The 12811-nt window shown below is 44.6% G+C and overlaps 1 protein-coding gene across 3 annotated transcripts in view; it reads right to left on the bottom strand.

The window, feature by feature from the left end:
* The window catches only part of znf385a (zinc finger protein 385A), a 52884-nt gene that overhangs the window by 19073 nt on the left and 21000 nt on the right, over positions 1–12811 (bottom strand). For 2 of the 3 annotated variants that reach the window (XM_026333082.1, XM_026333083.2), the window contains exon 2: positions 2937–3088. In XM_026333082.1, the coding sequence (XP_026188867.1) occupies positions 2937–3088 (152 nt within the window). Of the gene's footprint in view, positions 1–69; positions 1563–2936; positions 3089–12811 lie in introns of those variants that run through there. The other variant, XM_026333084.1, reaches the window with a different exon arrangement.

Here is a 12811-nt window from a genome sequence, read left to right as displayed (position 1 = left end):
TTTGAGTTGTGCCCAGATTGAGCCACAGCTGGGTGAAAAACAAAAAGCCCCAAGTATCACGGTACTCACCTTCTTCTCCTCTGTATCTGCAGAAGCCTGGAGTTGCATTGGTCCTCCTGTGTGTGTGCTGCTGGCTGAGGTCTGTGTTTGGGTCTCACAGTGTGCACCTTCCCCGCTCATTCAGCCTCCTGGTCGCTTGTCAGTGCTGAATACAAACTAACTCACTAAAAATAGGGCTTGTATCTAGTGATGCATTGCCAGCTGAGATTTTCTCCTCTTTTGACTCACTCTTCCTCACTTTGAGATTCAGAGTGCCTGCTCTCAAATGTCGTTCTTACACTGTTTTTTACTGAAACATCATCTAACAAGTGCCTGTCCCGGTTGTTTAGCCGACACCTCCTCCTCTCTCAGCTGCTTTCACTCTATCTGCCTCACACTCCCCTGTCGTGTTTTCTTCTCTGCTTTCCAATTTTCTCCTCCCCTTCTCTCTCTCTCTCTGTTTCTGTGTCTCTCCCCCCATTTTCATACTCAGTCCGTCCAGATGCAGCCAGGATTGTGTGCCCCACTCTTCCCCTCTTCGCTAAGTTCACGCCATCTATCAAATGTCATCAGTGTCCACTGGAGCTTGTTCCCTGCTCACTAATCCCCACAACCACACATGAATAAACAAGTTTCTCTCTTCTTGCTACAGTGGTTTGAAGATATACAGTACGTGAGACATCACTGCACGTAAGAGCTGTTCAAGCCCCACGAGGAACTGGACAAAACATACTCTAAATGGTTTCTGAGCTTGAAAGCTGTAGAGTAATGTCAATCAGGTGCAGATCAGTGCTGGTGGACCCTGAGCTGTTTAGGAGCAGGGTGAATAAAAGGAAGCAGTATGGAGGGCAGGTAAGACCTAACAAGTGTGCAACCCACAGCTTTGAATGATTAGACACCGTCACTGGAAATTCCTGACTTTGACTGAGCAAGCCCACATCAGCTCAGCTCAGAGGTGTGTGTGTTTATATCAGGACCAGCTGCTGCAGATAAATAATTCAGCCTTGTCACTGTAGAGGCACAATGGGCGAGACAGACAGGTAGAAGACAAATCACATTAGAGGACCATTAAAGCTCTATATGGCTTTTGGGGATGGGAGTGGGGGGGGGACTCATCTGCTATGAGGCTAATAACCCTCAATGTGAAGTAGAGTCTCATTAAGACTGTACAAACTCAGCAAAGATCACTTATAATGAGAGAATGATAGAACAACTAGCTGCCAGCTTAGCACAGGGACATTCCTCAGCATCATCATTGCTGCTATAACACATATCCATATTTATGTCAGTGTGTTGGTCCAGACAAATGGCACCTAAGACTCTACAAATTGTGCCTTTAATGTCAACTCCTGCTAAAATTCACCCTCCATTGACACAGTTATATTAGAGAGCTGAGACCCAGAACGCCATTCTCTGACTGTTTACACATTCTTCTGCCTTAAAGCCCAACAAGACATAAAACATCGTCAGGCATGTAGGCAGGGCTGTAAACACGTACTCTGTAACTCTACATCTCCCTGTATAAATTTGCTCAGCACTAAATAAACATAAAAATATCTCATAGAAAGCCGAGAGCCATGACTGCCCCCGTAGGAAAACAGAGCAGGAGACCAAAGACAGAGACTTCATTAGCAGCAAACTACATCTGTAGCTTGTGTTTCTGAATGTTCCAACATTCGTGCTGCAGATAAAACAGCTGACTGTATATACAGGCAGCACATGCTGATCCCCAAGGAAGTCAAAGAGCAAATGTACTATCAGGGAGAGGATGTCAGACATTTCTCTGTTCTTTTTAATGCAATGCAGTAAAAACAGTAAAGTCTATGTGCCTATGTGCCAGGATGCAGTGGAGCTGTAAGATCAGACTGTCCTCCAAGACTCTCCTATGGCCCCATCTTCTGGCCACGAGGCTGAAAAACGCCACTCAGGGCTGATTCACAGTCATCAGTGGCAGCAGCTATTAACATTCATAGCGTCCCTGTGGACCGTCAGACACAGTTAATGTTCTGAGGAGGAAGATGGAAAGCAGAGGGATGTTACAGAATGAGGTGGAGAGGGATTCAGAGAGAGTGCTGCAGAGGAACTGAGACAGAATGAAGAAAGAGAAAGCAGGAGAGGAAACTGAGTGCCCGCATAACTTCGGTATCTCTATTAATCCATGTCTGCTGGCTGCTCTGCATTAACACCACTGAGAAAGCTTCCACTTATGTTATGGCCTATAGAGAGCCATTAAAATGTCTTTATTGTTCAAATGTGTTTCACAGCATCTGCGCTCCTGTTATAACTCCCATATCACCACACATGGAGACAGTGCGTGCGAGGACACTGCTATGCCAACATACAGTACATACAAACTCAATGGCTGTGTCTGACGTTGAAATGAGTTGACTTTCACTAATGGAGACTGGAAGAGCAGGTGGCACCTGGTGGATGTCTCTGCAGTCTAATCTAAATGATGTTAGTTCTGGCCTGAGGGAACAGGAGGATCCGTCTAAAATAAATTCCACCTCAAACTGACGCAGGCATAAGGATCGTCTTAGAATTGTCCTTTCAATCTAAGGTCTGATTTACGGAATAAAAAAAGAAGTTATGCAACCATAGGAATGCCCTGCTTCTCTTAAATATAATATAATCAATATTTGATGTGGATGTAGGAGCAATTCACCAGTTTAAAAACACACTTTACAGCTTAGTAAAGAATTTAAAATATAATGTTACACATGGGTCATGAAAAAATCATGGAGGAAAATTATTACATTACATTATTTAACACAGAGACATCCTAATGACCTGAGCACAGAGCAAAGTTAGCCGGCAAACTAATCCCTCTGTGCTTTCCTTATTCTGTGTGTGTGTGTGTGAACGTGTGTGTGTGTGCGTGTGTGCGTGTGTCTCACCGTGTTGAAGTTGTGGAAGAGGCTCATGCTGTGTGGAGGAGGGGGGGTCTCCATGGGGAACTGCAGGAAGGGTTTCATGTCCAGGTGGGGCTGGATCATGGTGGGGGTCCGCAAGAACGTCGGCACCGCTGCCCCCGTTCGGTTTATGCCTCCTGGACATAAAAGAAACAGGCCATTGTATTACTTACTCAAAATTAATAATCAATTAATCAGTCAATCAGTTAATAAAGCCTCCATGTTTGTTGTGGTAATGTGGGATAAGTGTACTGGCAATAATAAATCCCATGAAGTGCAAAACTAAAGGAGAGAGGAAAAACAAAATGTGCAGCTCATTACAGACCATGTTCTGCTGTTTCCTGGAATGTGCTACTGAATTCCAAAAAGCACAATGAGCCATAATTGCACTGCAAAGGCAATTATTTCTCTGCAGACAGAGCAAAGCTGTGCTGCACCCCAGTGGAACATACAAAGTCTAAACTGTGAGGGAAAAAACAGCATTTGGACCATTAAGGATGCTCCAGTGATTGCTTTGGACAGTCATTCTGGTTTTCGTGACAAGCTGACGACACTCAAGCACCAGAGTGCTGCAACAAATGCTGTGATACTGAAGGCTCTGTGAGTGGTTTTTGGAATTTGCATTATACTAAAACATTCACGTCAAATGAAACAGGAATGCCACAAAGCAGGAAAATGCCAGAGCGGCTGTGGGGATCGCTGTTCTCCACCTGCCAGTCTCCTCCCTCCTCTCCTGGGAGAAATCTGCAGCTTGATGATAATGAGCTTCATTTCACTGTGTGGTGCTTTATTTCACTCTGATTCATGCACCACAGTTGGATCACTTGATTGTGTCGAATCATGGAGTTAATGAGTTATAGACTCTGATTCCTATACTCGTGCCTGGCACATGTAACCTGGCATCATTTAACTGAGTCATTTACGAACAACAGTACAAAGGCAGTGGATATAAATACAGACAAACACATTTATGCACTACATCAACGTGTAATTCACTTAGAAACGAATGCAAAGTTGTCACAGCTCCCTATTCTTGTCATTGCTCCCATCTGCCTCTCTTCCTCTCCTTCAGATCCCCCCTCGTCTCCTCTTTAACCTCTGTCAAGGATGATAGCGATGGGGCCCACACAGCAAAAGTCAGCCTCAGCAAGCTCTTATATTAAGCCTCTTAATATCCGCAACTGGATTTCTGTGGCTTTCAAATTCCCCCGAGACTTAAAGCGCTGCCGCTCTCCTTTTTGGGATTGCTCTAAGCTACTGTCTCCCCCTCTCGCTCCTTTTCTTGCTGTCCCTCGCTCTGCTATTCGTTTCCACCTGCCTCCTCACTTTCACATGGTAATGTGGGCATTATTTGACATCTCTGCATTTCCCCAAGCTTTATGTCAACCAAATGCGATCAGAGAAAATAATATCTCTGGCACATGGAGAAATATGGTGTTAGCAGATGCAGTCTCCAAAGTTTGGATTAGAACAAGGAGTCTGACTTTGTGAGACTGAGTGAAAGTGCTGTCTCAGCTGAGGCTCAGCTGCCTTCTGCTGTGCATCTGGGGCCTCGAGGTGGAGAGGACCGCATCATTACTCTGGTTGGTCGGTTCCTTCCACTGAACAACCACGTATACGTGCAGACATGTATAATGCACGAGCTCAGACTCACACACACGTTTGTGACCTTACAGCTGTTTTATTTTCTGATCCTCACAGGCTACTCCAGCACTCAGAAACTTTCCAATATTAAATCTAAATATTTATGCCTATGACTCATAGTAGATACTCAAAACATGCGTTTTTATGTGGTGTTCCACTTTAGAAAGTAGAAAAGCTCACAGATTCTTTTAAGTGCGCAGGGTCAAAAGTCTCAAAAGACTCAGAAGTGTAAACATCCAGAATCCTTAGTCCGTCTTTAAAGCTGAGCTCCTGTACTAGATGGGCAGGAGGTTCTGCAGCTTCTCCTTCCTCCACCTCTGCAGACAGCTGCTCCTCTGGGACTAATTCGGTGCCTGTTGTGGTGCAGTGTCATGCTTTCATCATGAAATTATACCACATGTTGATACGTAGCCTTGTGTCTGTGTAAGCACATGTGTGTGAGTGTGTCTCTGTTTTGCTTGGAACAAGTGACAGTCTGTTTGCTGTAGCTGCACTGTAGTAATGTTAGCAGCTCCCCGGTGAGTCTGCACTTGAACATGGAGACGGCTACTGGCAGCGGGTCGGTCAGCCTCTGGCAGGCAGACAGGCAGAGAGATTGGCTGACCAGGGAACGTGTCTTTGCAGCAGCAGCAGGAGCTGAAATGTGAGGAGGTGAATGGAGCTGAGGACCAGACAGGAGTGAGAACAGCATTTGTCCTTGGAGCAAAGACAGAATCTCTCCCATCAGGGACTCTGTGTGCATTTGTGTTTGTCAGCGTGCATAAATCAGAGAGTGGCTGTTAGTGTATAATTACCCTATTAATTTAAACCTCTCTTTGGGGGCCTTCTCACAGTGTAAATCTAACAGATCACTTTATTGTGTGGCCTGTGCAAATCTATGTGCATATGTGTAATAACAGAAGAGGATAACCCCATTACATTTTAAAACACTATACAATGAACTGCACTGAAATGCAAATTTGGACACAATGTGTTGAATGGTTGCTTTTTTAAATTTAAATATTCATATTTAATACTTAATATTGGGCTGAGGTTTGATGACTGCTGGCTGAACAAAAGATGTAACACTCTGCTTCAGTAAAATGTGATGAACAATACTCATTAGCATTTTGTGAACTTGCTAACTGCCTGATTAACAAATAATGGCACCAATTATAAACAGAAATCACCAACAATAAGTAATAAAATAATATAAACTAAGTAAAGCTAAAGCCAATTACTGCTCATATAAGTAAACAAGCACCAAATAATGTGTCTATGGACGTATTTCTTCCCTCTAACGTTTGGAGTCTGATCTGTGTGAATGTGTGTTTGTGACAGGGTGACAGACAGGCCTGCCTGACAGAGCTGAGAGGACTTGGACAGGGATTTGGATGTTGTTAAACCCTCTGACACGTCAGGAATCCTACCATGGTCTCAGGAGCCATAGCCAGAGCTGTTAAACGGACTGCGGGACACCAGCAGAGGGCTCGGTGTTGCAGACACTGTGTGCTCTAATTGCATGTGCACTTTAAGGGTTCTGTCTTCGTGAGGGGATTTGGGGTTTTGGACCTTTGAGACTAAGGAGATATTTGATGAGAATGCAGGATTTTAGATTCTGGTTAGAGTAATTGCTGGTTTGACATGTAGCTGTGATAGTGACTGCTGAGAGCCAGGGAATTAAGGATCCTTCCAAATACATAAGTGCTTTGTGTATATATGAGTGTGTAAGCAACCACAATGGGACGTTATTGTTACGTGTATAGATAAGAAAGATATGCAGTTGACACGACAGGCTGCATACAGGTGGACGCAGAGGGGAAAGAGTTAAAGATGGAAAGTGGTGCAGTGTAGACACAGAGTGTGGGGGGAAAGAAGGGGCTTAAAATTAGAGATCAAAGAAGAGACTGATTCTCCCGTTTGGAATAATTCGCGGGGCTGCGTGGTCCTGATAAACCTGCTATTGGCCACATCCCACCTCCACTCAGGAAACACAACTGCACACACTCACACACATAGACACACACATGCACACACAATTCAATGCTCCCCCTTCCTATTTCTCCACAGGGCACATTTATTTCCCTACTTTATGTGTGTGTGTGTGTTGATGGTTGAGCAAAGCACATTCACATTGGTCACAACTGTGTTTTATAATTCCTGTGCTTGCATTTCCCACTACATGCAATAATTATGATGTGATGCAGAATCAAGAGACAACTACTTAATGAATGCATCAATCAAATGAAGGTAAACAAAAGAGATGCTCTCTAGATGGCATTCACACGAGAGGCAATAGTGTTTTAAAGAACATGAAACAATGAACTCTGTTCATGCAGTGATCATCAAACTATAGACACAGAAACTGAGAGAGGACGAATCATATAAAATCACCATCAGGTATTTTCCTGCAAGACAAAGAGCAGATTCTAGAATCTAGGCTAATAGCTTTTTATGTCTTGAGATTATCTAACAGGCTGTGTAGGTTGAGTCACACTGTTTTGTGTCTTCTTTCCCATGGGCGTCGGGGGCATTCAGGAGAGAACAATGAGAGCAGGGAGCTGGCACCAGGCACGTTGGGCAGGCACAGATGTGCCGTGGTCGTTGGCAGCAGAGGCAGGGAGAAGGAGGTGGTAACAGTCCGGCTGCCAACTTGCCTTTCTGCCGGACCATGAAGCAGGCGCCTGTCCTCCACATGGCCCAGAGGGGAGGGAGACATCAGGACTGCATACTTTATTACAGTCAGTGTTGGCATGTTTGATGCTAGAATATTCCCATCAACAGTGATATGATTTAGTGCACCGGTAATACGGCACCGTACTGGGATCAATGCAATGAAATGACAACTAAAACATTTTTTTGGCATCTCAAAGTTTTGTGCCAAGCAGCGGCTGTAGTGATTAACTGTGCGGTGCCGACCCAGTGTGTGCAGTGCCTGCTCTAAATCCTAAGAAAACCTGCCCTCGGCTTATGTATGCATTATTGAGAGAACTCTGAGTCAGTGAGATGATTTAAAGAGGCAGAGGGACCAGCACAGGGAGCTTCCTCTACACAACCCCAAACGTAGTTTCTCACCACACAACAGCATACCAACACTCATATTATAGAAACGCCATTAAGAAGTCCTCGGACAGCAGACTGACAGCTCTTAGGACGGTGGCTGTCTGTACTTTCACTGACTCATGGCAGACACACACACTGTGGCTGCCAGACTAACTTATAACTACTGAACAGGACAATTCTTGTGACCTAAAACGACTGGTGTTTGTGCTCAAGTAAAGCTGTCAGGATGGCCATCTGTCAGTTTCCTCTATCTCTTCGTCCCTTGCCTCCTTCATGACGAGCTCAGTGTGCGTCCTGTGCTGAGCACAGCTGTGCCCAGGCCTATAGGAACATTCAATTCATTTGAGCAACGGGAGCAACATGATAGACTGCAGAGAGAGGGAGAGAGACAAAGAATGGAAATTTTGGTCCTGTTCCATTCAGTTCTGCTTCCAGTCTCAGGCCCAGCAGGACACTGTGCCCCCCTTTCACCTGACCACAAGCGTAATCAAGAGGATCAGAGGCCTGGCTAAAAGCCCTGCTCAACAGCACAAAGAAAACAGCCCACACATTCATTAAGATTGGCAGATACATACACGCACAACAGAGAAATGCATGAATACACAAACCAAAGATGCAAATATGTGTGCACAAACACACACAATGGTCCAAAAGACTGAGTTCACTGTTTCTCTGTCTCACACCTACACCTCACTAAGCCCAGCTCACACGTCTCTCTGGTGTTGTATCTGTGTCCATCAAAGGGCAGCTGAGTCTTTTTGCCTTCTCACACACACACACACACACACACACACACACACACACACACACAGTCTCATTCATTTAAAGCACTGCATCAGCCCGATGCCTCACCTGTCACCTTAAGAGGCTGCAGCACTGAGTGTCGTGCACATCAGTAGCCCTGAATGTCTGTATGGTGACTGTATCCTCAGCTGCACACCTGCCTGCATGTGGCGACAGCTGCTTAAAATGAATTATTCACTCAGAGCATCTAACTCCTGAAACCTTCGTAGCATCAAGTAAAAACATCAAAACCAGAGCGAGTTTGAGCGTGAGTGGCCACAAGAGTGTGCTGCTGAGCGCCTCTGCAGACTTCAAAGCAGCCACTTCAAGCTCTTATTTTGGAGTCTGAAATAATCATCAAATATAAAAACTACATGTTCCTGTGTAACTTTATCTTCTCCATCGTTTCTGCCCCTGGTATGTTAATTTCTAGCCGCCTATGAAAGTTAATACATTCACACAAGGTAGGCGGAAGGAGATAAAGATCTGCTTGATTTGCTGGTGCTATGCTTTAATGTGAAGATTATGCAGGGTAAAGCTATTTACAAATGCAACTTGGCCTCTGTTTGTGTTGCATGTTATACTGTAGGAGCTTAGTTACTGTGAAATGACGCCGCAGTCGCTTCTCGACGCTTCGGTATTAGTCGGAACATGTTTCAGTCCTTAATCCAAATATACGCATTGCAGGGAGACGCATGTGTACACACATATATACACTCACAAAACTGCAAACAACCACATACAGTGCAGTGCAAAGGTGCTGTCTAAATTGGCTGACAACTGAATACTGGCTTTGATTCTGAAGAGATTTGTTATGTTTGTGTCTGTGTGCTGTTTTCAGCATCAGTGGGAGGGTGTTGAGCTTTCCCCTCTAATTGCTGGTCTTTAGAATATACCCAACCTACTAATTTGGAGAACAGTAATTTTACTAATTTCATTTTACTGTAAGGTACAAGTAAAGTACAGTCTGCCACATGTCTGGTATTATGCTCTGACTAGAATTCTAAAACATGCCCACAGACCATCAACATGAAGGTCAAAGTTAAAACAGCTGCCACAGACTGATCAAAGCATCGAGATCCACATGTATGTTTTACCTTTTTATGTGAAGGGACACGTCTGAATGTATCATCCCTCACTCTTTCACACATACACACATATCAAGCACTGTTTCAAACAGTTCCCCTTTGCAATCTGATCCAAGACCAGCTTCTGATCACCTACACCAAATAACAGCAGACACACACTGGGTCCTCAGAAAAGACACTCTGATACTCCACAGATATACTTTATATAAATCAGGGTAAACCTCCAGTCTACCACAAAGAGGAGTATTGTGCATAATGACAGAGTGGATAGGGTGGTAATGACACTCCAGTGAGATAATATGACAGTGGCAGGCCCAGAAAGCCCCCCAAAAGATCCTACCTTGATCTCGCCTAAGTAGCTAAACCAAGGCTGGGAGGATTTAATTGCCAGTCTGTCTCTTTGGTAGACTCAGAGGAGATGCCTGGGGATTCCAGCAGAGACAGAAGGAAGAAAGATGGGGGCTAAGGGAGGAGGCATGATCCAGAAATAATGGGAAGGAATGTAGGTGAAGACAGCCTTCCTCTGATACCCCTACCCCCCTTTCCTCAGCTACACAGTCCACAACATCTAGAACGCACACAGGGGTTCACCCCTTTAATCCTTCAGACAAATCTCCTGCTGGCTCCTGGCTTTTGTTACTTCTGGGGTGAAGGACTGTGCACACAAACACAGCTTCATACAGCTAGAGCAGTCCACTTATTGTGTAATAGAAGGGTTAACCAGCACCTTAGTTATCTCAGAACATGCACGTACATGCAAGCTGATCTAATCGGCGGATCCCTCTAGAGTAAAGTTGTGAGCTTCTCAATCCATAATGCTCCAGTCAACTCAAACGAGAACCTTTGTTCCAGAATTGTCCCTTTGTTTTCATACTGACTCTGTGTTATCTATGTCTGAGAGCAGTAAAGGCTGGATGCTAAAATAATACAGCTCTATTCTGTCCCACATGAATGATTTTCCTGCTTGTCTCTGGTTCCACCTTAAATCAATGACAGCACTGATAATGATGATACTTTGGCAGCGTACACTCACATTGGACTTCATGTTGCAACTTGCACCAAGTCATTCAGGACAGGATTAATAGACCCAATGAAAATATGCCTGAATTGGCTTCTGTCTCATTACATTCCAATGTGATATTTGTCTCTAAAGCACCTAGCGTGATGAAAGCATACAACGCAATCAAGTTTGAACTACTGCACAGGCAAAAAAGGTTTTTGCAGTGCAATGCTCAGCAAGCATGCCTGTGTGTGTGTGTGTGTGTGTGTGTGTGTGTGTGGTGATAAGACTGTTTTGAGGTCAGTAATGACAGACAAATAGCTGTCAGGGCTAATGGGAGGCGACAACCAGGGATGATGGGAACACAGAGAGAAAAGCGCGGCCGAGTGAGGAGACCAGACATACAGCGCTGCTGCAACGATTACACAGAGAGAGGGTCAGAGCCAGGGCGTAAACCAACACACAAATATGTGCAAGCAGCCATTAATTCTTTAACTTTAACCTTTCACCCTAACCCTGACCTACACAGCTGATCCTATTTTATTTATACAAACCTTCACCTACAGCTGTGGGAAGAAAGAGGGGGATTTTGGTACCAGACGTTTCTATGGACATTTATACTTTTTGCTATAACTCATCATTAAATATATTTCAATTACTATGAATCTGACAACATGAGCTGCCATAGTTGTCAGAGGTGATAACTGACGAGATATATGAGGTCTACACTCCTCAGAACAAGACTTACAGATTGAGCACTTTGTGTTTTGCGTGTCTTATTTCTAATGATTTTCTAGTTATGTGACTAGTTTTGCATTTCATTGGATCATCTTGTTGTTTTCTGTCTTTAATTCTGTCTTGTGTGCCTCCATGGTTTCTTGGCCTCGTTACTCCTTGGGCCCCAGCTGGCCCATTTAGTAATCCATCTATCGCAGTAACTAATATGTAAAGCCCAGCAGTTTGTTTAGTGATCACACGTTGATAAGGAATGAACTGACTAATTGAATCAGCACAAGCTGATTCACAGAAGATCATATATCCACCCTTGATCTTCCCTGTCCTCTTTTAAATCCCCTGCTTTCTGTTCTCTTCCCTTCTCAGGTTTCTATCTTTTTATGTATTTTTCTTTGGTAATGAAGGCTCCACCCTTGGCCGGTGGCCAGTCAGGTTTGTAAGGTGATCGCAGAGTGGTCCATCGGAGGTGTGTCTAGATGTCGCTGGCTGAGGGCAGTGTCTGAGTCAGTGATGGATGGACTGCTGGAATGCTTTGGAGGAGGAACCAGAATACCACTTTGTCCACTGAAAGACAGTGATCCAGAGCAGTGAAGGGAGATTAGACCTAATGACACTGGCAGAAAGGGGAATAAAAAGCTGTCTGGATATCAGAGCGAATAGGAACAGAGAGATAAAGAGATGTAGAGAGAAAACCCAAAAGAGAAAGAGTGACCAAAGGCAAAGTGACACTTCATTGGAAAAGGCAGCACACCAAAACATATAGCTGTCTCTATATGGCTGACCAGATCTGCTCCCACTTGTTCTTTGCCACCCAACCCCCACCCAAACCCACATTTCTCTCCCATCTCCTCCCGTTCTTCCCTTATTCAAGGTGGTGGTCACACGCCCAGGTGGAACAATAGCCAGCAACTTTATTCCCATGCTCCTCCCAGACACCTGTGCCCTCAGGTATGGAATTCTATCACTGAACCACAAACAGATGGATCAGCCCAAATACACTTCGGAGGACAGCAACAAAGGCAACAGATTCTCACTGAGATTAGACCTCCAGCCCTAAGGCAACAGAAAACAAGGAGGCATGATGTGGGGGATGTGGGGATTTTAAAACCATATACATGTGCATGTGAACCCCTAGACAGTGTTTGCCAGTCCACTGCCATTCCCCAAGGAGGATAAAGGCCAATATGCTGTCTGAGCCACTGCTTTCATTTCAGCCCTGTATTGTATTAGCTATGAATACAGAGGAACCTAACAAACAAGCCTTTTCTAGGTTTTTAGGTAACCCAACCACAGACCAGTCTATCAGTATCTCTGGTCTATCATGGCATCAGCATCTATCACCTCCCCCTGTAAAGACGTGTAGGCAGCAGGGGACGTGTGCACGCTCAGAGAATCAGGGCAAACACCGAGCATTTTAAAGGTTAAAACAAGACCTGAAAACTAAAATGCTGAGATGAAAGTCTGCACATTTTAACTGAGACTTTGTGAATAAAAAACACAGAAGAAGTCCTCCCGTGGATAGTAATTCCCCTGCCATAGCTCACGGTATAAAAAAGGGAACCTCCATG

This window comes from Mastacembelus armatus, chromosome 7 (genome assembly GCF_900324485.2).
Source record: "Mastacembelus armatus chromosome 7, fMasArm1.2, whole genome shotgun sequence".
Taxonomy (NCBI): Eukaryota; Metazoa; Chordata; class Actinopteri; order Synbranchiformes; family Mastacembelidae; genus Mastacembelus; species Mastacembelus armatus.
Note: the sequence above shows the minus strand (reverse complement) of the source record. Positions and strands in the feature narration are given on the sequence as shown.